Here is a 21,208-nt window from a genome sequence, read left to right on the forward strand (position 1 = left end):
AACACCAGAAACAATAGTAAAATTAAATATATACTGTTGGTTAACGGTTCTGCAATATTTGGCCAAAGAGCTGCAGTATTGGTGAACACTGCCATCTACCGGTCATGTTTGGTACTGTCCCTGTCCATGGTGCTGAATCTGGGTAACTCACAGCACATTGCAGTATCTCATCTAGAGCAACTAACAAGAGCAATTAGGGTTAAGTGCCTTGCTCAAGGTCACATCGACAGATGTTTCACCCAGTTGACTCGAACCAGCGACCTTTCAGTTACTGGCCCAAAGATCTTAACCGCTGGGCTACCTCCCGCGCTAATAGGCCACATGAAGGGCCACTGCTCACTTTAGAAGAATTCTACATTGTTTTAGGCATATCATCACTTGTGTATAATTTAACTACAATTATATACGCTTTTTTGTAAATTACTCTGGACTCGATGTGTAAAGCATGTAGATGAAGAGACAACTAGGCCTTAACATTTAGGCCTATTATGCATGGCGATGTTTGCCAACTTATCAAAGGCTAATATGTACAAGATAGGTGACTATTTCTCTCCCATGTTTCAGATCAGCGTATCCCCTTGGACTACCGGTTGAATTTGCGTTTGTGACAGTTTTACGAATGAACGGCAGTACCGTAACCAAGAACTGGAATATTTGGCAAATGCTAGATTTGAACGGCGAAGAGCAGCTTGCCGTTAGACTGAACGGAGAATCGCTCTCTCTTGAATTCACCTTCACAACATTGAATAAAACACGAGAGACGGCCGTTTTCCCTTTCCTACCGTTCCTCTTCAACTCTCAATGGCACAACATCTTACTGAAAGTCAGCAAGCGTTCTGTAACTCTGTTCGTGGATTGCATTATGGTGGACTCTCAGAACACACCCCAGAGAGGTATAGTCAACCTGGATGGATACACGTTGATTGGAAAGCTGAAGGATAACCCCGTTTTAGCAGTGCCAGTAAGTTGATTCTTTTGTAAACTTGTGCTTAGCCTCATTTCATAAGACTAGTCCTATGGCAAGTACAAGAGGTTTGGGACTTTAAGGCACAATAGTGACTGCGCTTGTTAAGTAACGGCAGGGCCACTCCAAATATTCAAACCTAGCTTTTCGGCATACACTCTAGCCTACATTGGAGAGTTTTACTGTAAATGACCTACACCGAGAGTGACTTTTTAGCTGAATGCGGCCTATGTGGAATGCGTGGCGCTCCGCCATGTCAATTTCTACAAATAAGTGGGAATTGTAACACAGAGGTTCTAGTCCAGAAGATGACCTGGCTGTGTCTAGGGAAGACCAGGCAAAGTTTCTATGATGGCAGCGCAATATTATAGGGAGATGTTTGTAATATAGTCCCAAAACTAAATCACAGAGTAAAAGTCCGCGTAATATCGCGCTTAATTGCCCTTTGATAATAATTGTCCAAGTGGTTTGGGATGTCTTTAAACAAATATATTTATCATCAGGCAGGTTCACTCTATTCGTGGTCACAGTAAAGAGATATTAATAACATTACAATCAGTAGTTATCTTACTGCTAGGGTCAAATTAGTATGATTAGTTGAGAATCAAGCATGTGATGTGATGTGAGGACTAGGCCTACATGATGATTTAGCCGATTGAGGATTGGTGACGATACCTAATGATTTAAATTAATAACATTACAATCAGTAGTTATCTTACTGCTAGGGTCAAATTAGTATGATTAGTTGAGAATCAAGCATGTGATGTGATGTGAGGACTAGGCCTACATGATGATTTAGCCGATTGAGGATTGGTGACGATACCTAATGATTTAACTATCACTATTTTGCCAATTATAATATTTATAGGTTGTGAATGTGACTTATGTCCGAGTGATTATTATTATTGTATGTCTTTTTCAGTTTGAACTCCAATCGATGCACATTGATTGTGATGTGGGGCGACCACAGACCTGCAATGACCTACCAGCCAGGACGTCGGTAAGAACCATTGACAAAACAGACTGCAACCACGGTCAAATTATCAGACTTAATTATCAAAATAGCCAGTACAGAGGCTGGTATTATCTAGTCCAGGCAACCATTGTAAATAAACAACATGAAAGATGAACAATTAAATCCCAAGCCAATAAATCACAAGCCATTTAAATCGCCCGCAATTATTTTCCATTTTCCATTTGCCCTCTGCACCCATAATAAACCCTCCCAGTCTGTTCGGGCGCAGTCCGTGAATTCTGCCAATCACTTCCTATAACTAAGCAGGTCATGAATATGCATAAGGCTTTGATGCCTATGGTACCTCTGGCGGTTCAGTTGGTAGAAACGGATTCAGCCGGGTGACTTTTTTTGTCGGGGTCCGTCAACCCAACTCATCCAAGAAAAAGGAAAACATTTTTACCCGTTCTTGCTGTCCGGGAGAGGGAAGAGCAGGAGAGACCATGGCTCACGGGCAACTTTTTTGGGTACTTTTGGTGCAGATTGTCCTTATTTGCTCCACACAGGTAAGTCCTTCTCTGTGTACCTCTGTTTTCAGGTTGACGAAATAGTACTTCAGGTGAGTGTATCTACATTATGTTATTCTCATGGATTTATTGTTGTGGAATCAACTAGCAGAATGTCCAGATTCTAGTTGGTCTACTCATGCAAGAGAATTTGTTCTATAAGAAAGACTGAAACAAATCAAAGGATGATAATTTCATTTTTGTAGCTGGGTGACTGTGACTGAGCATACAGTATTTATTTACATAGTGTACTCACTGGGTACACACTGGTTGAATCAACGCTGTTTCCACATCATTTCAATGAAATGATGTTGGAACCTAAATGTAATAGATGTTGAATTGATGTCTGCCCAGTGGGTAGCTACTATCACATGGATTCAACCCATTTCTCAGAACAAAGGGTATTTGCTTCAGTTGTGTTGGTGTCTTATGTTTGCTTTGCTGTGGTGGTTATGCACCTGTTGTTCCTTGAATTAATTATTTTTGGCTAAGCCTAACGGAGACTTCTGCTTCATTTTCAGACATACAGTATGTCCCATACAGATGTATGTTCATTATGTATAGCAATAATATCCATAGCTGATTGCGTTGTTTGACCGTCTCTTTGTCCAGAGGGCCTCGGGCCCCGTCGGCCCTCCAGGACCCGCAGGTGTCCCAGGAATTGATGGTGTCGCTGTAAGTTCTCTCCTCTATTAACTTGAATTATCTTCCAAATGATAAAGAGCATTATCACAACTCATGTTCATAATTATGCGTTTATGTGATTTGAATGGTGGGCGAGCACAACCCTTTTTCACAAACATAACCAGCTGCATGCTGAAGAGTTGGAATTAGACCAATTATGTATAAACACATATGTATACATTTGTGAATATATATAGATATATGTTTATATATTTATCTATGCATTTCACATGTAGGCCTTTTTTTATTTCAGGGTGAGAGGGGAGACGACGGAGAGGATGGCCCTGCTGTAATTATACACTTTTTATTACATATTTTATTGTTAACACAATACTATGTCATTATCATCTAGTAATTCTGATGTATTTGACTGTCAGTATGTTGTTCTGCTTTCTATTGTGGTTGTGTTGTTAGGGTCCTGATGGAGATGCAGGTAAACTAGGCTCAGCCGGGTTGCCAGGTGTGCCCGGGGCTGATGTGAGTATCCTGTTTCAAATCATTCATCCTTTTTGCCTTCAATTTCCTGTTTGTCGTCATTGGCGCCTTTTTTGTCATCTTTGATGATAGCAATAGTGAACTAGTCATGATGACTGTCATACTCAGGTTATAGCAGCAGTACATTTGCTAGGGGGTGGAACTTCTCAATATGTGCACCTTCTACCCTTAAAATTATTATCTTGCTTCATCAAGTGGTAATGACCACTTCTTTACCTAAGAGAGGCGCCAATCAATCAACCAGGGTGTCTGTAGAGATGCCTCTAGCACTGAGATGCAGTGCCTCAGACCGCTGAACCAGGGTGTCTGTAGTGATGCCTCTAGCACTGAGATGCAGTGTCTCAGACTGCTGAACCAGGGTGTCTGTAGTGATGCCTCTAGCACTGAGATGCAGTGCCTCAGACTGCTGAACCAGGGAGTCTGTAGAGATGCCTCTAGCACTGAGATGCAGTGTCTCAGACCGCTGAACCAGGGAGTCTGTAGAGATGCCTCTAGCACTGAGATGCAGTGCCTCAGACTGCTGAACCAGGGAGTCTGTAGAGATGCCTCTAGCACTGAGATGCAGTGTCTCAGACCGCTGCACCAGGGTGTCTGTAGAGATGCCTCTAGCACTGAGATGCAGTGCCTCAGACTGCTGAACCAGGGAGTCTGTAGAGATGCCTCTAGCACTGAGATGCAGTGTCTCAGACCGCTGCACCAGGGTGTCTGTAGAGATGCCTCTAGCACTGAGATGCAGTGTCTCAGACCGCTGCACCAGGGTGTCTGTAGAGATGCCTCTAACACTGAGATGCAGTGTCTCAGACCGCTGAACCAGGGAGTCTGTAGAGATGCCTCTAGCACTGAGATTCAGTGTCTCAGACCGCTGAACCAGGGAGTCTGTAGAGATGCCTCTAGCACTGAGATGCAGTGTCTCAGACCGCTGAACCAGGGTGTCTGTAGTGATGCCTCTAACACTGAGATGCAGTGCCTCAGACCGCTGAACCAGGGAGTCTGTAGAGATGCCTCTAGCACTGAGATGCAGTGTCTCAGACCGCTGCACCAGGGAGTCTGTAGAGATGCCTCTAACACTGAGATGCAGTGTCTCAGACCGCTGAACCAGGGTGTCTGTAGAGATGCCTCTAGCACTGAGATGCAGTGCCTCAGACTGCTGAACCAGGGTGTCTGTAGAGATGCCTCTAGCACTGAGATGCAGTGCCTCAGACCGCTGAACCAGGGTGTCTGTAGAGATGCCTCTAGCACTGAGATGCAGTGCCTCAGACCGCTGAACCAGGGTGTCTGTAGAGATGCCTCTAGCATTGAGATGCAGTGCCTCAGACCGCTGCGCCACTCGGGAGCAAAGAAAAGGCTAAGAATCTGACAGTTTCCTTTGTAACACAACAGTCTCTTTGTTCAGGCAGAGAGAAGGAAGGCCTGCACTTAATTAACTGTAGCTTCCATCCAAATTGGAGGGAGAGAAGAGGGTTAGGAAAACACTCGTAGGATATTAGTTTGTACTGATATCCTAAAGCATACTGTTAAGTGTACATGATCCATGTATCACTTTGTACGCAGTTTGCATTTCAGTCACACTTCTGCTGTAGGTTCACAAAGTGACTGTAGTAGGTTTATAGAGGGTGAACAAAGGCATACGGATGAGATATCAAACACTAGGAACACCTAATATTCCTAGTACTTTTGCCAGTACTGCCTCAATTTGTCAGGGCATGGACTCTACAAGATGTCCAAAGCGTTCCACAGGGTTGACGCCAATGCTTCCCACAGTTGTGTCAAGTTGGCTGGATGTCCTTTGGGTGGTGGACCATTGTTGATACACACAGGAAACTGTTGAGAGTGTCAAAGCCAGCAGCGTTGCAGTTCTTGACATAAACCGGTGCGCCTGGCACCTACTACCAGACCCCGTTCAAAGGGAACTTAAATATTTTATCTTGCCCATTCACCCTCTGAATGGGACACAATATTTTTTCTCACGCCCGTAAAGCCTTAGTGAAACAGGACCCAGCAGTGTTTGTGCTGTGGGTGTCTCCAGTCCCAGTTGGATCCTCAGGCTGCTGTGGAATGGTACCTGTCAATGGGGCTTGTTTGAGTTGGACCAGAGGAATGTGGGTTAGGGTTAACCACTCTCCCAGTAACTGTCTCAGAGAGATGTCTCTGTAGTGTCCTGACCGTGGTGTCTGTGGAGATGATTCCTATTCCAGACTAGATGCCATCATCTATTCCAACTAAACATGATCTATCTTAAATCAATATAATCCAAGGAAGCATTTGTTGAAACTATTTTGAAAATGCCAACATAAGTCAGAGAATGGAAAACTGCATGTATTTCACAGCTTTGCCATTCTGTCAAGCTGTGCTGAAAAGTACTGGATACCTGTTTCTGCTAATGCACAGCATTTACCGATTCATTCATTGTGGGTGGGGCATCGTTTAGTCCTGCCCACGTACACACGCCTACTTCTGAGCTCCTCCCACTCCATTAGCTGTGTGACATACGCAACTTTTTTGTGACATCATGTACGTATACAGCTGGAATTATTATGAGATTAGGATGACTTAAAGCACACCTTAAAGTTGGTAAAGTTGCAAAAACATTTCTTAGAGAAAGGTACTTTGTTATGATCGCGTATGAAAAGGTAACTAACTCTTATGGTTTTCTAGCGTACAGCTGATCTCCTACTGACGTTGGACAACATTTCTGTCTTTGTTGTGATGGATTAGTGAAGCCTGGTCTCTCGCTCCTCTCTTCCTGTCTCTGCAGGGTTTGACTGGTCCTACTGGAGACGAAGGTCCCGATGGTCCCCTTGGACAGAAAGTGAGTAACTAATCACTAATGAGCCCTTTAATGTTTCTGCTTCATAGACTCTCAGACAGTCTGGTCCCAGGTGTGTTGGTGCTGTCTTGTCAATTCCTTTGGTCATTGTCACACCAGACAGTCTGGTCCCAGATGTGTTGGTGCTGTCTTGTCAATTCCTTTGGTCATTGTCATACCAGACAGTACAATCAGATCTGGGACCAGGGTAACTCTCAGCCGGGTGACTGCGCCAAGCTGCTGACCGTCCATTCGCCCACTGTGTTGGCAGGCAAGACAGCAGGAATTACAATTACAACGCGTAAAGCAATTCCTCATGACAAATGAGCTTTAATCCCTGATCCCTGATCCCTCCCTGCCAGAGTTCTGGGTAATCTCCGTGGGGAACCAGGCCCAAGCATCATAGTCGTGTTCATTAGGAAAAGCAAGGAAAACATTTTAAAAACGTTTTGCAACGGAGAACAAAATTAGAGTTTCTTATTGGACGAGTTCACTAAGTCCCTCCCAAATTTTTTTCTTCATTTTGGTGCATAATGAACAGGACCCAAGCCTTGGGGGAACATTTGCTGGGCCAAGTGCACCCTGCCTGGCTCAGGTTCTCAGTCACAGGATTAAACTGAAAGAATGTTAATTCAGTCTGTGAAGTCTCTAGTTAAGTAATTACTCAGACGGCTTCATTTCTCTGAGAAGGAAATTGTCCAGTATATTTGGTGGAAGTGGCAAAAGGATATGGAGTAGGATCCTGTTGGTCTGTGTTTCTGATGAGATGAAAGGATACGGAGTAGGATCCTGTTGGTCTGTGTTTCTGATGAGATGAAAGCATGTCTTTATGGAGAAATACTTTTGATGTTTTACACATACATAGTTTGTTGAGTCTCTAGTTAATGATTTTACTCAGATGGCTTCATTTGTCTAAGAAGGAAAATAAATTGTGGAGAATATTACAGCACAGGAACCAAACACCGGCAAAATTTAGTTGGTGTGTGTTTGGTGTGTGTTTGGTGTGTGTTTAGTGTGTGTTTGGTGTGTGTTTGGTGTGTGTATTGTGTGTGTTTGGTGTGTGTTTGTTGTGTGTTTAGTGTGTGTTTGATGTATGTTTGCTGTGTGTTTAGTGTGTGTTTGGTGTGTGTTTGGTGTGTGTTTGGTGTGTGTTTAGTGTGTGTTTAGTGTGTGTTTGGTGTGTGTTTAGTGTGTGTTTGGTGTGTGTTTAGTGTGTGTTTGGTGTGTGTTTAGTGTGTGTTTGGTGTGTGTTTGGTGTGTGTTTAGTGTGTGTTTAGTGTGTGTTTAGTGTGTGTTTGGTGTGTGTTTAGTGTGTGTTTGGTGTGTGTTTGACAATGTCTAAGGATTTGGAACAGTCGCTAGACTATTACAGTATAAGAATACAAGTCGTGTGAATACATGCAACAGAGGCTTTTATCCAAAGCATCTTAGATCTTTAGTATGTGTCTGTGGTCCTGGTAGAAATAGGAAAGGATACTGAATTCTGTTTGTGTTTACATGACAAGCTAAAAACATGTCTTCATGGAGAAAATACTTGTATGTCTTCTACATGCATAGTTTGCTTTGGGTGCTGGATGGGGGATGATTAACTCACAGTATATATTAGATATTCTCTTTACTGTTGTCTCATGTTCACTGTGTTTTCAAACTGACATGAAACTTTGTTTCAGGGTGAACCCGGGAAACCAGGACCTCGTGGACTAGCTGTGAGTTACATTATTCTCTATGAACCACTCATTCATTAGTGGAATCAGTCCACACTGAAGACTCAGAGGGCCCAGCTATAGAGCATTCAGCTTTCTCACATCACATGAAACGTAGCTTCTAAGGCTTATTAATTAAGCCTTCATAGAGCCTTCATAGAGCCTTCATAGAGCCTATAAAGATGCTGTAGTATCTTATGTCATTGACTCGTCTGGTGCTTCTGTTTTCCTCCATAGGGCGTTGGAGATGATGGACCCCCTGTAAGTATTTTACAGTATTATTAATTAAACATTCACACATGACACATGTATTACATCTTTATAGTACAGTATCTAGCAAAATGTCTGAAAACGTTCACATTAGCCATGGTAAGATACCTTTGATGCATTGGGAAGACATTTTGTTGAAAAACTTTCAAAACTATGAAAAATGCAACAACAAAAAAAAGTATATGATAAATTAGTACAAGTCATAATTTTCAGTGAATTAATACGTGTTTCTCTGAACAGGGACCCCCGGGGCCAGGAGGACTTCCAGGTGATTTGGGCAAAGGTGGACCCCCTGTGAGTATCAGTTACAGACCCTCATAACCTAACGATCCTCATCAACTAACGATTCTCATTACCTAACAATCCTCTTGCCTTAATGATCCTCATGACCTAACGATCCTCATCACCTAACGATCCTCATCACCTAACGATCCTCATGACCTAACGATCCTCATCACCTAACGATCCTCATCACCTAACGATCCTCATCACCTAACGATCCTCATGACCTAACGATCCTCATGACCTAACGATCCTCATCACCTAACGATCCTCATCACCTAACGATCCTCATGACCTAAAGTTCCTCATCACCTAACGATCCTCATCACCTCACACTCCTCATGACCTAACGATCCTCATCACCTCACACTCCTCATCACATAACGATCCTCATCACATAACGATCCTCATCACCTCACCTCACACTCCTCATGACCTAACGATCCTCATCACCTAACGATCCTCATCACCTCACACTCCTCATCACCTAACGATCCTCATCACCTAACGATCCTTATCACCTCACGATCCTCATCACCTCACACTCCTCATCACATAACAATCCTCATCACCTAACGATCCTCATCACCTAATGATATCAGGACATATAGATCCTCAGGACACAATGATTCTCTATGCGGACAGAGCATGAATTGGGCCGGAACAGACCGGTGCTTTTCTCCTGCTTGATATCCGCCAGGTGAAAATAAACAGTACTGGACCCTAAAATCCTGAGTACCAGCTCCTATTTCAGTCCTCTTCAAGCACTGCATGTAGATAGTTTGGGAGCTGGAGTCTTAGGGCCAATTATGGCTGATTGGATGTACAGCATAAGAGGCTGCTGAGGGGAGGATGCCTCATAATAACGTCTGGAACGGAGCGAATGGAATGGCATCAAACGCCTGGAAAACATTGGAAACCACGTGTTTGATGTATTTGATACCGTTCCACTAATACCGCTCCAGCTCGTCCTCCCCAAATAAGGTGCCACCAACTTCCTGTGATGTACAGTACCTCCTCTGTCAGGAACGTCAATCAAAAGGTGAATGAAAATGGACCATGTTTGTTTGATCTGCTTTCTATGTCCGTTACCACAGGGTGCTATGGGAGTCAGAGGACCAACAGGACCCGGTGGATCAGCAGGGCCGAGAGTGAGTAGTACATCTGTGGATCAGCAGGGCCGAGAGTGAGTAGTACATCTGTGGATCAGTAGGGCCGAGAGGGAGTAGTACATCTGTGGATCAGTAGAGCCGAGAGGGAGTAGTACATCTGTGGATCAGTAGGGCCGAGAGTGAGTAGTACATCTGTGGATCAGCAGGGCCTAGAGCGAGTAGTACATCTGTGGATCAGTAGAGCCTAGAGTGAGTAGTACATCTGTGGATCAGTAGAGCCGAGAGGGAGTAGTACATCTGTGGATCAGTAGAGCCGAGAGGGAGTAGTACATCTGTGGATCAGTAGGGCCGAGAGTGAGTAGTACATCTGTGGATCAGCAGGGCCTAGAGCGAGTAGTACATCTGTGGATCAGCAGGGCCTAGAGTGAGTAGTACATCTGTGGATCAGTAGGGGCCGAGAGTGAGTAGTACATCTGTGGATCAGTAGGGCCTAGAGTGAGTAGTACATCTGTGGATCAGTAGGGCCTAGAGTGAGTAGTACATCTGTGGATCAGTAGGGCCTAGAGTGAGTAGTACATCTGTGGATCAGTAGAGCCGAGAGGGAGTAGTACATCTGTGGATCAGTAGGGCCGAGAGTGAGTAGTACATCTGTGGATCAGTAGGGCCGAGAGTGAGTAGTACATCTGTGGATCAGTAGAGCCGAGAGGGAGTAGTACATCTGTGGATCAGTAGGGCCGAGAGTGAGTAATACATCTGTGGATCAGTAGGGCCTAGAGTGAGTAGTACATCTGTGGATCAGTAGGGCCTAGAGGGAGTAGTACATCTGTGGATCAGTAGGGCCGAGAGTGAGTAGTACATCTGTGGATCAGTAGGGCCTAGAGTGAGTAGTACATCTGTGGATCAGTAGGGCCTAGAGCGAGTAGTACATCTGTGGATCAGTAGGGCCTAGAGTGAGTAGTACATCTGTGGATCAGTAGGGCCTAGAGTGAGTAGTACATCTGTGGATCAGCAGGGCCTAGAGTGAGTAGTACATCTGTGGATCAGTAGGGCCTAGAGTGAGTAGTACATCTGTGGATCAGTAGGGGCCGAGAGTGAGTAGTACATCTGTGGATCAGTAGGGCCTAGAGCGAGTAGTACATCTGTGGATCAGTAGGGCCGAGAGTGAGTAGTACATCTGTGGATCAGTAGGGCCGAGAGGGAGTAGTACATCTGTGGATCAGTAGGGCCTAGAGTGAGTAGTACATCTGTGGATCAGTAGGGCCTAGAGTGAGTAGTACATCTGTGGATCAGTAGGGCCTAGAGCGAGTAGTACATCTGTGGATCATCAGGGCCGAGAGTGAGTAGTACATCTGTGGATCAGTAGGGCCGAGAGTGAGTAGTACATCTGTGGATCAGCAGGGCCTAGAGTGAGTAGTACATCTGTGGATCAGCAGGGCCTAGAGTGAGTAGTACATCTGTGGATCAGCAGGGCCTAGAGTAAGTAGTACATCTGTGGATCAGTAGGGCCTAGAGTGAGTAATACATCTGTGGATCAGTAGGGCCTAGAGTGAGTAATACATCTGTGGATCAGCAGGGCCTAGAATGAGTAGTACATCTGTGGATCAGTAGGGCCTAGAGTGAGTAATACATCTGTGGATCAGCAGGGCCTAGAGTGAGTAGTACATCTGTGGATCAGCAGGGCCTAGAGTAAGTAGTACATCTGTGGATCAGTAGGGCCTAGAGTGAGTAATACATCTGTGGATCAGCAGGGCCTAGAATGAGTAGTACATCTGTGGATCAGTAGGGCCTAGAGTGAGTAGTACATCTGTGGATCAGTAGGGCCTAGAGTGGGTAGTACATCTGTGGATAGTACATCTGTGGATCAGTAGGGCCGAGAGTGAGTAATACATCTGTGGATCAGCAGGGACTAGAATGAGTAGTACATCTGTGGATCAGTAGGGCCTAGAGTGAGTAGTACATCTGTGGATAGTACATCTGTGGATCAGTACAGCCTAGAGTGAGTAGTACATCTGTGGATCAGTAGGGCCTAGAGTGAGTAATACATCTGTGGATCAGTAGGGCCTAGAGTGAGTAGTACATCTTTGGATCAGTAGTGCCGAGAGTGAGTAGTACATCTGTGAATAGTACATCTGTGGATCAGCAGGGCCTAGAGTGAGTAGTACATCTGTGGATCAGTAGGGCCTAGAGTGAGTAGTACATCTGTGGATCAGTAGGGCCGAGAGTGAGTAGTACATCTGTGAATAGTACATCTGTGGATCAGTAGGGCCTAGAGTGAGTAATACATCTGTGGATCACTGTCCCTGTGTATCGTCCCTAGTTGATGATACGTTGACAAGCACATCCAGAGAATGTCGTGAGCTGTTTGTGTGTCACGTTGAACAGTCATCTACTCTTCCTAATCAACTGATTAACAATTCTCAAAATTATGTGTTTTTCAGGGTGCAGCAGGGATGCAGGATTTGAGTGCCGAGCTGGTAAGACTTTGTTCGTTCAAGTTCACACAACTCAGTGCCTGGCATTACACGTATGAGTCATAATCTGACCCTGTTGATTTATCCTGCTGCTGTCTAGTGCCCTGGTGCCTGTCCACCTGGGACACCTGGTCATCCCGGCCTCCCTGGCATGAAGGTGAGTCAAGGGTCAAGGGTCAGGGGCCAAGGAGAGTGCATGCCCTCACTAGTGTATCATATGAAGTTATGTAATGGATAAACGTTCTCAGTGGTGTGCTAGGAAGGGCATTGGAACATAACCAGTGGTGTATTGATAGCTTGGTCTCATAAGGTATCATATATTGTGCTAATGGTAACCATAGCTGCTTCAACCTACAGCCTCACAGAAGTCATTGGTTTAAATCTATTCTATTGTCTTCACAGTTAGTATAATGATAGTCTAACAGTGATATGTGATAGAGATTGGGGAGGGTGTTTAAGCTTCATGTTCCTCTGTTTTCTAGGGTCACAAAGGAGTAAAAGGGGAAGGAGGAGAGCCTGGGAAACAAGGGCACAAGGTAAGGGCTTACCTTTTAGACACATTCAGAGAACTGAACAAAAACCTACACGGCATTAAAATGACTTGGTCCAGAACTAGGTTTAGTCTGTTTCTTGGAAAACCAGACCAGATCAGATATTTCCATGACATAAAATAAGCTTGGAGCTTTGTAGCTCCTCTGGTCTCATTGCTTCATGTGATGCGTCATGAGATCAGCTTTACATCTTGACTGACCAAGATATTCAGATTAGACATTACAAGAAATACTCTCACGGCTACTTCTTAGCTGTCAGTATGCGTCCAGCATGGTCAGGGCCTGTGATCCATGTGGTCAGGGCCTGAGATCCATGTGGTCAGGGCCTGTGATCCATGTGGTCGGGCCTGAGATCCATGCGGTCAGGGCCTGTGATCCATGTGGTCAGGGCATGAGATCCATCTAGTCAGGGCCTGTGATCCATGTGGTCAGGGCCTGTGATCCATGCGGTCAGGGCCTGTGATCCATGCGGTCAGGGCCTGTGATCCATGCGGTCAGGGCCTGTGATCCATGTGGTCGGGCCTGAGATCCATGCGGTCAGGGCCTGTGATCCATGTGGTCAGGGCCTGAGATCCATGCGGTCAGGGCCTGTGATCCATGTGGTCAGGGCCTGAGATCCATGCGTTCAGGGCCTGTGATCCATGCGGTCAGGGCCTGATATCGATGCAGTCAGGATCTCTACCTGCTATAGGATCTCTACCTGCTATAGGATCTCTGCCTGCTATATGATCTCTGCCTGCTATACGATCTCTACCTGCTATAGGATCTCTACCTGCTATAGGATCTCTACCTGCTATAGGATCTCTACCTGCTATAGGATCTCTGCCTGCTATAGGATCTCTACATGCTATAGGATCTCTACCTGCTATAGGATCTCTACATGCTATAGGATCTCTACATGCCATAGGATCTCTGCCTGCTATAGGATCTCTACCTGCTATAGGATCTCTACCTGCTATAGGATCTCTACATGCTATAGGATCTCTACCTGCTATAGGATCTCTACCTGCTATAGGATCTCTACATGCTATAGGATCTCTACCTGCTATAGGATCTCTACCTGCTATAGGATCTCTACATGCTATAGGATCTCTACCTGCTATAGGATCTCTACCTGCTATAGGATCTCTACATGCTATAGGATTTCTACATGCTATAGGATCTCTGCACAACATAAACCTCACACTTTTTCATATTTTTGCCTCATTGCATTTAGAAAGGCTGTGAGTGATATGTTGCCTGAAAGTAATATATTTCCATGGCTATAGGATCTCTATCTGCTATAGGATCTCTGCACAACATAAACCTCACACTTTTTCATATTTTTGCCTCATTGCATTTAGAAAGGCTGTGAGTGATATGTTGCCTGAAAGTAATCTATTTCCATGGCTGCGTCCCCAATGACACCTCATTCCCTACATAGTGCTCTACTTATGAACACAGCCCTATGGGCCCTGGTCAAAAGTAGAGCACTTTATAGGGATTAGGGTGTGATTTGGGACGCAACCCATGTTAGTGATGCAGGGGTTATGGTTGATGTGGAATGCCATGCTAACACAGCCACACTCAGCCCTGTAATGGTTCCATACATCCATATATAAGGAAATAAGTTCAGTTCTATACCCAAGTCACTTCATCACCTAGTGGCCTATAACTCCATTCACTGTCTGTCTGTCTGGATTCAAGACTCCATGTATCCATATGGACTGTAAATGACTTTCTCCATGTATAGAATTCAGCCTTGCTTAGTGGCTCTATTGAAGGGTGTCTGGTGTAGAACATGCAGGCTTTTCACTCACAAGTCAAAGCGTGTAGTCTCTGACAGCTGACAGCACACACACCTTTGGCAATGTGATCAGCGGTAGAGTCAATTTCATTGAAACGTGTGTCATGTATCTGAGTCAACGAGGCTGTAGGAACATTGATTTAAAGTCCATGGGAGTTGTTTTGCGGCCATTAAAGTTGTTTTGAAACAGCTTACATTTGAAATCCATCTTTCTATCCTCCTATAAATGTACCTACTTATGTTTTAATGTCTCTGTCATACGCAGCTGTTCATCTTACTGATGTCTGCATGTTACCTCTCTCTCTCTCTAGGGTGAAGAGGGTGACCAGGGAACCACAGGGGACCTCGGATCCCAGGGCCCAACGGTTTGATACTCTCATTAACCTACCTTTAACAGATAATATAACAGACTGTCTGTAGTGATAATATAACAGACTGTCTGTAGTGATAATATAACAGACCGTCTGTAGTGATAATATAACAGACTGTCTGTAGTGATAATATAACAGACTGTCTGTAGTGATAATATAACAGACTGTCTGTAGTGATAATATAACAGACCGTCTGTAGCGATAATATAACAGACTGTCTGTAGTGATAATATAACAGACTGTCTGTAGTGATAATATAACAGACTGTCTGTAGTGATAATATAACAGACCGTCTGTAGCGATAATATAACAGACTGTCTGTAGTGATAATATAACAGACTGTCTGTAGTGATAATATAACAGACCGTCTGTAGTGATAATATAACAGACTGTCTGTAGTGATAATATAACAGACCGTCTGTAGCGATAATATAACAGACTGTCTGTAGTGATAATATAACAGACTGTCTGTAGTGATGATATAACAGACTGTCTGTAGTGATAATATAACAGGTTGTCTGTAGTGATAATATAACAGACTGTCTGTAGTGATGATATAACAGACTGTCTGTAGTGATAATATAACAGACTGTCTGTAGTGATACTATAACAGGTTGTCTGTAGTGATAATATAACAGACAGTAGTGATAATATGACAGACTGTCTATAGTGATAATAGAACAGACTGTCTGTAGTGATAATATAACAGACTGTCTGTAGTGATAATATAACAGACAGTAGTGATAATATGACAGATTGTCTATAGTGATAATAGAACAGACTGTCTGTAGTGATAATATAACAGACTGTCTGTAGTGATAATATAACAGACAGTAGTGATAATATAACAGACAGTAGTGATAATATGACAGACTGTCTATAGTGATAATAGAACAGACTGTCTGTAGTGATAATATAACAGACAGTAGTGATGATATAACAGACTGTCTGTAGTGATAATATAACAGGTTGTCTGTAGTGATAATATAACAGACTGTCTGTAGTGATGATATAACAGACTGTCTGTAGTGATAATATAACAGACTGTCTGTAGTGATAGTATAACAGACTGTCTGTAGTGATAATATAACAGACTGTCTGTAGTGATAATATAACAGACTGTCTGTAGTGATAATATAACAGACTGTCTGTAGTGATGATAGAACAGACTGTCTGTAGTGATAATATAACAGACTGTCTGTAGTGATACTATAACAGGTTGTCTGTAGTGATAATATAACAGACAGTAGTGATAATATGACAGACTGTCTATAGTGATAATAGAACAGACTGTCTGTAGTGATAATATAACAGACTGTCTGTAGTGATAATATAACAGACAGTAGTGATAATATGACAGATTGTCTATAGTGATAATAGAACAGACTGTCTGTAGTGATAATATAACAGACTGTCTGTAGTGATAATATAACAGACAGTAGTGATAATATAACAGACAGTAGTGATAATATGACAGACTGTCTATAGTGATAATAGAACAGACTGTCTGTAGTGATAATATAACAGACAGTAGTGATAATATAACAGACTGTCTATAGTGATAATAGAACAGACTGTCTATAGTGATAATAGAACAGACTGTCTGTAGTGATAATATAACAGACAGTAGTGATAATAGAACAGACTGTCTATGGTGACAGTTAGTGACAGTTTGTCTTTCTGCTGTTGTGTGATTCCAGGGTCCTCAGGGAATCAGAGGCTCCACTGGAATGATGGGGCCCAAAGGTGGACTGGTAAGAGTCACTCTTTGAAGTTAATTGTATTTCCACCCTCTCTGTCATCTTAATGCTAATATACCCCTGGTGTTGTGACAGGGAGCACGAGGACATGATGGAGATCCAGGTCCCCAGGGTGTTGAAGGAGCCACTGTAAGTATTCTCCCATAATCCCCTTCTCCTGTTCATTATGATTTCACTAATGTTAGACCTCTGGAAAGGTGAGTGTTTCAGGAATACGGCACTGTGTTGTGTTCTCAATGAAGGACCTGATTAAACATCTGTAAAAAGGTTTTGTCTTACAATATGTTGATGCTGTCTCTTGTTAGGGTGACCAAGGCCAGAGGGGCGTGATGGGCGAGTCTGGTCCTAAAGGTGATGAGGTGGGTTTCAGAGTAAAAAAATACACCTACCATGGTTTCACATGGTTGATTCTTGTCTTTAGTCACTGTCTGGGGTGGTGGTGATGGTGTAATGCTGATGCCCTGATTGGTTCCTTATCCTATTGTGTTGTTATCTAGGGATCTCAAGGTGGAAGAGGAATCACAGGTCTTCCTGGGCCCAAGGGAAAGGGTGTAAGTATTACTGTGACTATTGTATCACAGCTTAAACAATCAGTCTTGGTGGTGCAAAATGTAAGCATATCCTGTCTGTTGTGTATTCATAGACTCTTAGAATCGTTTAAGCCACAGAACCATTCATAGAACCATAGAACCTTCTTGGAACATTAACACTTGTCATGGAATAATTGTCGTGGTTCTTTTTTCATGTCTAGGGTTTGTCAGGAGTAGATGGCCGTGAAGGTATTCCTGGATTGCCAGGTGGAAAGGTATGGACAGGATCTACTGTAAGATGTTTAGATGCATCGTTCTAGTTTTGCTGTGCCCTCTCATAGGTCTACAGTGATTATTTTCTGCAGCGATTTCTATTGGCTTGGCAATGGAGATCACAGCATTCTGAAAAGTCTACTATAAAATGGGATTCATACTGTTTGAACGGAGGAATCAGCAGGAGTTGTCAAATCAAGTTAAGATTACAACTGTGATGTCAAAAGTTCATCTTAACTCACATAACTCTCTTTCTCCACAGGGCACCATTGGCAAGGCTGGGTCTCCAGGGGAGGTGGGGCTTCAGGGACTTCCTGTAAGTATGACCTTTGACCTCACACTAACAGGTGTTCTGATTGGTTGCGCCTGTGTAATCCTCCTCAGCCTCCCGTATTCTAATCCTGATGTGAAATAACATAATAATAATAATAACATGAGATAATTGTTTCTGATTGACAACCACCATTGTGTAGGTTCTTTTGTTTTACAAACATTTGAGATTTTCATGTTTTCAACAACTTCTTTGAAATTGATAACAAATGCATGAGTGGTTTGGTCAGATGTATTCTAGGTATTTACATGATAATTCTTGTTACTGTAGATTGATTTTGATTGACAATGTTGTGTTTCCTCTCTAGGGATTACCTGGTTCTCCTGGCTCTAAAGGAACTGGTGGAGAGAAGGTAGGCATCATAGAGATCCTATTAAAATAGTATTCTAATTCCTAATTCACCCACAATGCACCACTTACATCAATTCATCTACAGCAAATGGGCATTAATTACTCTGTGCCATAAACTCAACCCTTTTGACAAATAGAGCTAATCTATGTCACTGAGGAGCTGCAGCTGGATAAGAACATGGGTACTGACCTACAGTGAGGGGAAAAAGGATTTGATCCCCTGTTGATTTTGTACGTTTGCCCACTGACAAAGAAATTATTGGTCAATAATTTTAACAACAAACAACAATTTTAACAACAACAAAAAATCCAGAAAAACGCATGTCAAAAATGTTATAAATTGATTTGCATTTTAATGAGGGAAATAATTATTTGACCCCTCCAAAACATGACTTGGTACTTGGTGGCAAAACCCTTGTTGGCAATCACAGAGGTCAGATGTTTCTTGTAGTTGGCCACCAGGTTTGCACACATCTTAGGGGGGAGTTTGTCCCACTCCTCTTTGCAGATCTTCTCCAAGTCATTAAGGGTTCGAGGCTGACGTTTGGTAACTCAAACCTTCAGCTCCCTCCACAGATTTTCTATGGGATTAAGGTCTGGAGACTGGCTAGGCCACTCCAGGACCTTAATGTGCTTCTTCTTGAGCCACTACTTTGTTGCCTTGGCCGTGTGTTTTGGGTCATTGTCATGCTGGAATACCCATCCACGACCCATTTTCAATGCCCTGGCTGAGGGAAGGAGGTTCTCACCCAAGATTTGATGGTATTTGGCCCCGTCCATCGTCCCTTTGATGCGGTGAAGTTGTCCTGTCCCCTTAGCAGAAAAACACCCCCAAAGCATAATGTTTCCACCTCCATGTTTGACGGTGGGGATGGTGTTCTTGGGGTCATAGGCAGCATTCCTCCTCCTCCAAACACGGCGAGTTGAGTTGATGCCAAAGAGCTCCATTTTGGTTTCATCTGACCACAACACTTTCACCCAGTTGTCCTCTGAATCATTCAGATGTTCATTGGCAAACTTAAGACGGGCATGTATATGTGCTTTCTTGAGCAGGGGGACCTTGCGGGCGCTGCAGGATTTCAGTCCTTCACGGCATAGTGTGTTAACAATTGTTTTCTTGGGGACTATGGTCTCAGCTGCCTTGAGATCTTTGACAAGTGTAGTTCTGGGCTGATTCCTCACTGTTCTCATGATCATTGCAACTCCACGAGGTGAGGTCTTGCATGGAGCCCCAGGCCGAGGGAGATTGAGAGTTCTTTTGTGTTTCTTCCATTTGCGAATAATCACACCAACTGTTGTCATCTTCTCACCAAGCTGCTTGGCGAGGGTTTTGTAGCCCATTCCAGCCTTGTGTAGGTCTACAATCTTGTCCCTGACATCCTTGGAGAGCTCTTTGGTCTTGGCCATGAGAGTTTGGAATCTGATTGATTGCTTCTGTGGACAGGTGTCTTTTATGCAGGTAACAAAATGAGATTAGTAGCACTTCCTTTAAGAGTGTGCTCCTAATCTCAGCTCGTTACCTGTATAAAAGACACCTGGGAGACAGAAATCTTTCTGATTGAGAGGGGGTCAAATACTTATTTCCCTCATTAAAATGCAAGTCAATTTATAACATTTTTGACATGCGTTTTTCTGGATTTTTGTTGTTGTTGTTGTTGTCTCTCACTGTTCAAATAAACCTACCATTACAATTATAGACTGCAAACGTACAAAATCAGCAGGGCATCAAATACTTTTTTCCCTCACTGTAACTGTCCTGACACTGACCTGACCTGACTGTCCTGACACTGACCTGACCTGACACTGACCTGACTGTTCTGACACTGACCTGACTGTTCTGACACTGACCTGAACTGACTGTCCTGACTGTCCTGACACTGACCTGACTGTCCTGACACTGACCTGACTGTCCTGACCGTCTTGACACTGACCTGACCTGACTGTCCTGACACTGACCTGACTGTCCTGACACTGACCTGACCTGACTGTTCTGACACTGACCTGACTGTTCTGACACTGACCTGACTGTCCTGACACTGACCTGACCTGACTGTTCTGACACTGACCTGAACTGACTGTCCTGACACTGAGCTGACCTGACTGTCCTGACTGTTCTGACACTGACCTGACCTGACTGTCCTGACTGTTCTGACACTGACCTGACCTGACTGTCCTGACTGTTCTGACACCGACCTGACCTGACTGTTCTGACACTGACCTGACCTGACTGTCTTGACACTGACCTGACTGTCCTGACTGTCTTGACACTGACCTGACTGTCCTGACACTGACCTGACTGTCTTGACACTGACACTGACCTGACTGTCCTGACACTGACCTGACTGTTCTGACACTGACCTGACCTGACTGTCTTGACACTGACCTGACCTGACTGTCCTGACACTGACCTGACCTGACTGTCCTGACACGGATCTGACCTGACCTGACTGTCCTGACACTGACCTGACTGTCCTGACACTGACCTGACTGTTCTGACACAGACCTGACTGTCCTGACACTGACTGTCCTGACACTGATCTGACCTGACCTGACTGTCCTGATACTGACCTGACTGTCTTGACACTGACCTGACCTGACTGTCCTGACACTGACCTGACCTGACACTGACCTGACTGTCTTGACACTGACCTGACCTGACTGTCCTGACACTGACCTGACCTGACTGTCCTGACTTGACCTGACTGTCCTGACACTGACCTGACTGTTCTGACACTGACCTGACCTGACTGTCTTGACACTGACCTGACCTGACTGTCCTGACACTGACCTGACTGTCCTGACACTGACCTGACTGTCCTGACACTGACCTGACTGTTCTGACACTGACCTGACTGTCCTGACACTGACCTGATATACTTCATCTCAGACACACAGAACTAAGTTGTGGGAGGAAATTTGTTAGAAAAGATTCTACAATGGGGATGGA

At 44.0% G+C, this 21,208-nt stretch overlaps 1 protein-coding gene across 1 annotated transcript in view; it reads left to right on the forward strand.

The window, feature by feature from the left end:
• The window catches only part of LOC110513561 (collagen alpha-1(IX) chain-like), a 47,151-nt gene that overhangs the window by 8,558 nt on the left and 17,385 nt on the right, over positions 1–21,208 (forward strand). The window contains exons 5-26 of the mRNA XM_036989982.1: positions 565–961; positions 1,887–2,091; positions 2,265–2,485; positions 3,098–3,160; positions 3,423–3,458; positions 3,584–3,646; positions 6,420–6,473; positions 8,141–8,176; positions 8,411–8,434; positions 8,684–8,737; positions 9,823–9,876; positions 12,276–12,311; positions 12,409–12,465; positions 12,791–12,844; positions 14,957–15,010; positions 16,717–16,770; positions 16,852–16,905; positions 17,082–17,135; positions 17,274–17,327; positions 17,528–17,581; positions 17,842–17,895; positions 18,218–18,262. Coding sequence (XP_036845877.1) covers positions 565–961; positions 1,887–2,091; positions 2,265–2,485; positions 3,098–3,160; positions 3,423–3,458; positions 3,584–3,646; positions 6,420–6,473; positions 8,141–8,176; positions 8,411–8,434; positions 8,684–8,737; positions 9,823–9,876; positions 12,276–12,311; positions 12,409–12,465; positions 12,791–12,844; positions 14,957–15,010; positions 16,717–16,770; positions 16,852–16,905; positions 17,082–17,135; positions 17,274–17,327; positions 17,528–17,581; positions 17,842–17,895; positions 18,218–18,262 — 1,777 coding nt within the window. The remainder of the gene's footprint in view (positions 1–564; positions 962–1,886; positions 2,092–2,264; positions 2,486–3,097; positions 3,161–3,422; positions 3,459–3,583; positions 3,647–6,419; positions 6,474–8,140; positions 8,177–8,410; positions 8,435–8,683; positions 8,738–9,822; positions 9,877–12,275; positions 12,312–12,408; positions 12,466–12,790; positions 12,845–14,956; positions 15,011–16,716; positions 16,771–16,851; positions 16,906–17,081; positions 17,136–17,273; positions 17,328–17,527; positions 17,582–17,841; positions 17,896–18,217; positions 18,263–21,208) is intronic.

This window comes from Oncorhynchus mykiss, chromosome 1 (genome assembly GCF_013265735.2).
Source record: "Oncorhynchus mykiss isolate Arlee chromosome 1, USDA_OmykA_1.1, whole genome shotgun sequence".
Taxonomy (NCBI): domain Eukaryota; kingdom Metazoa; phylum Chordata; class Actinopteri; order Salmoniformes; family Salmonidae; genus Oncorhynchus; species Oncorhynchus mykiss.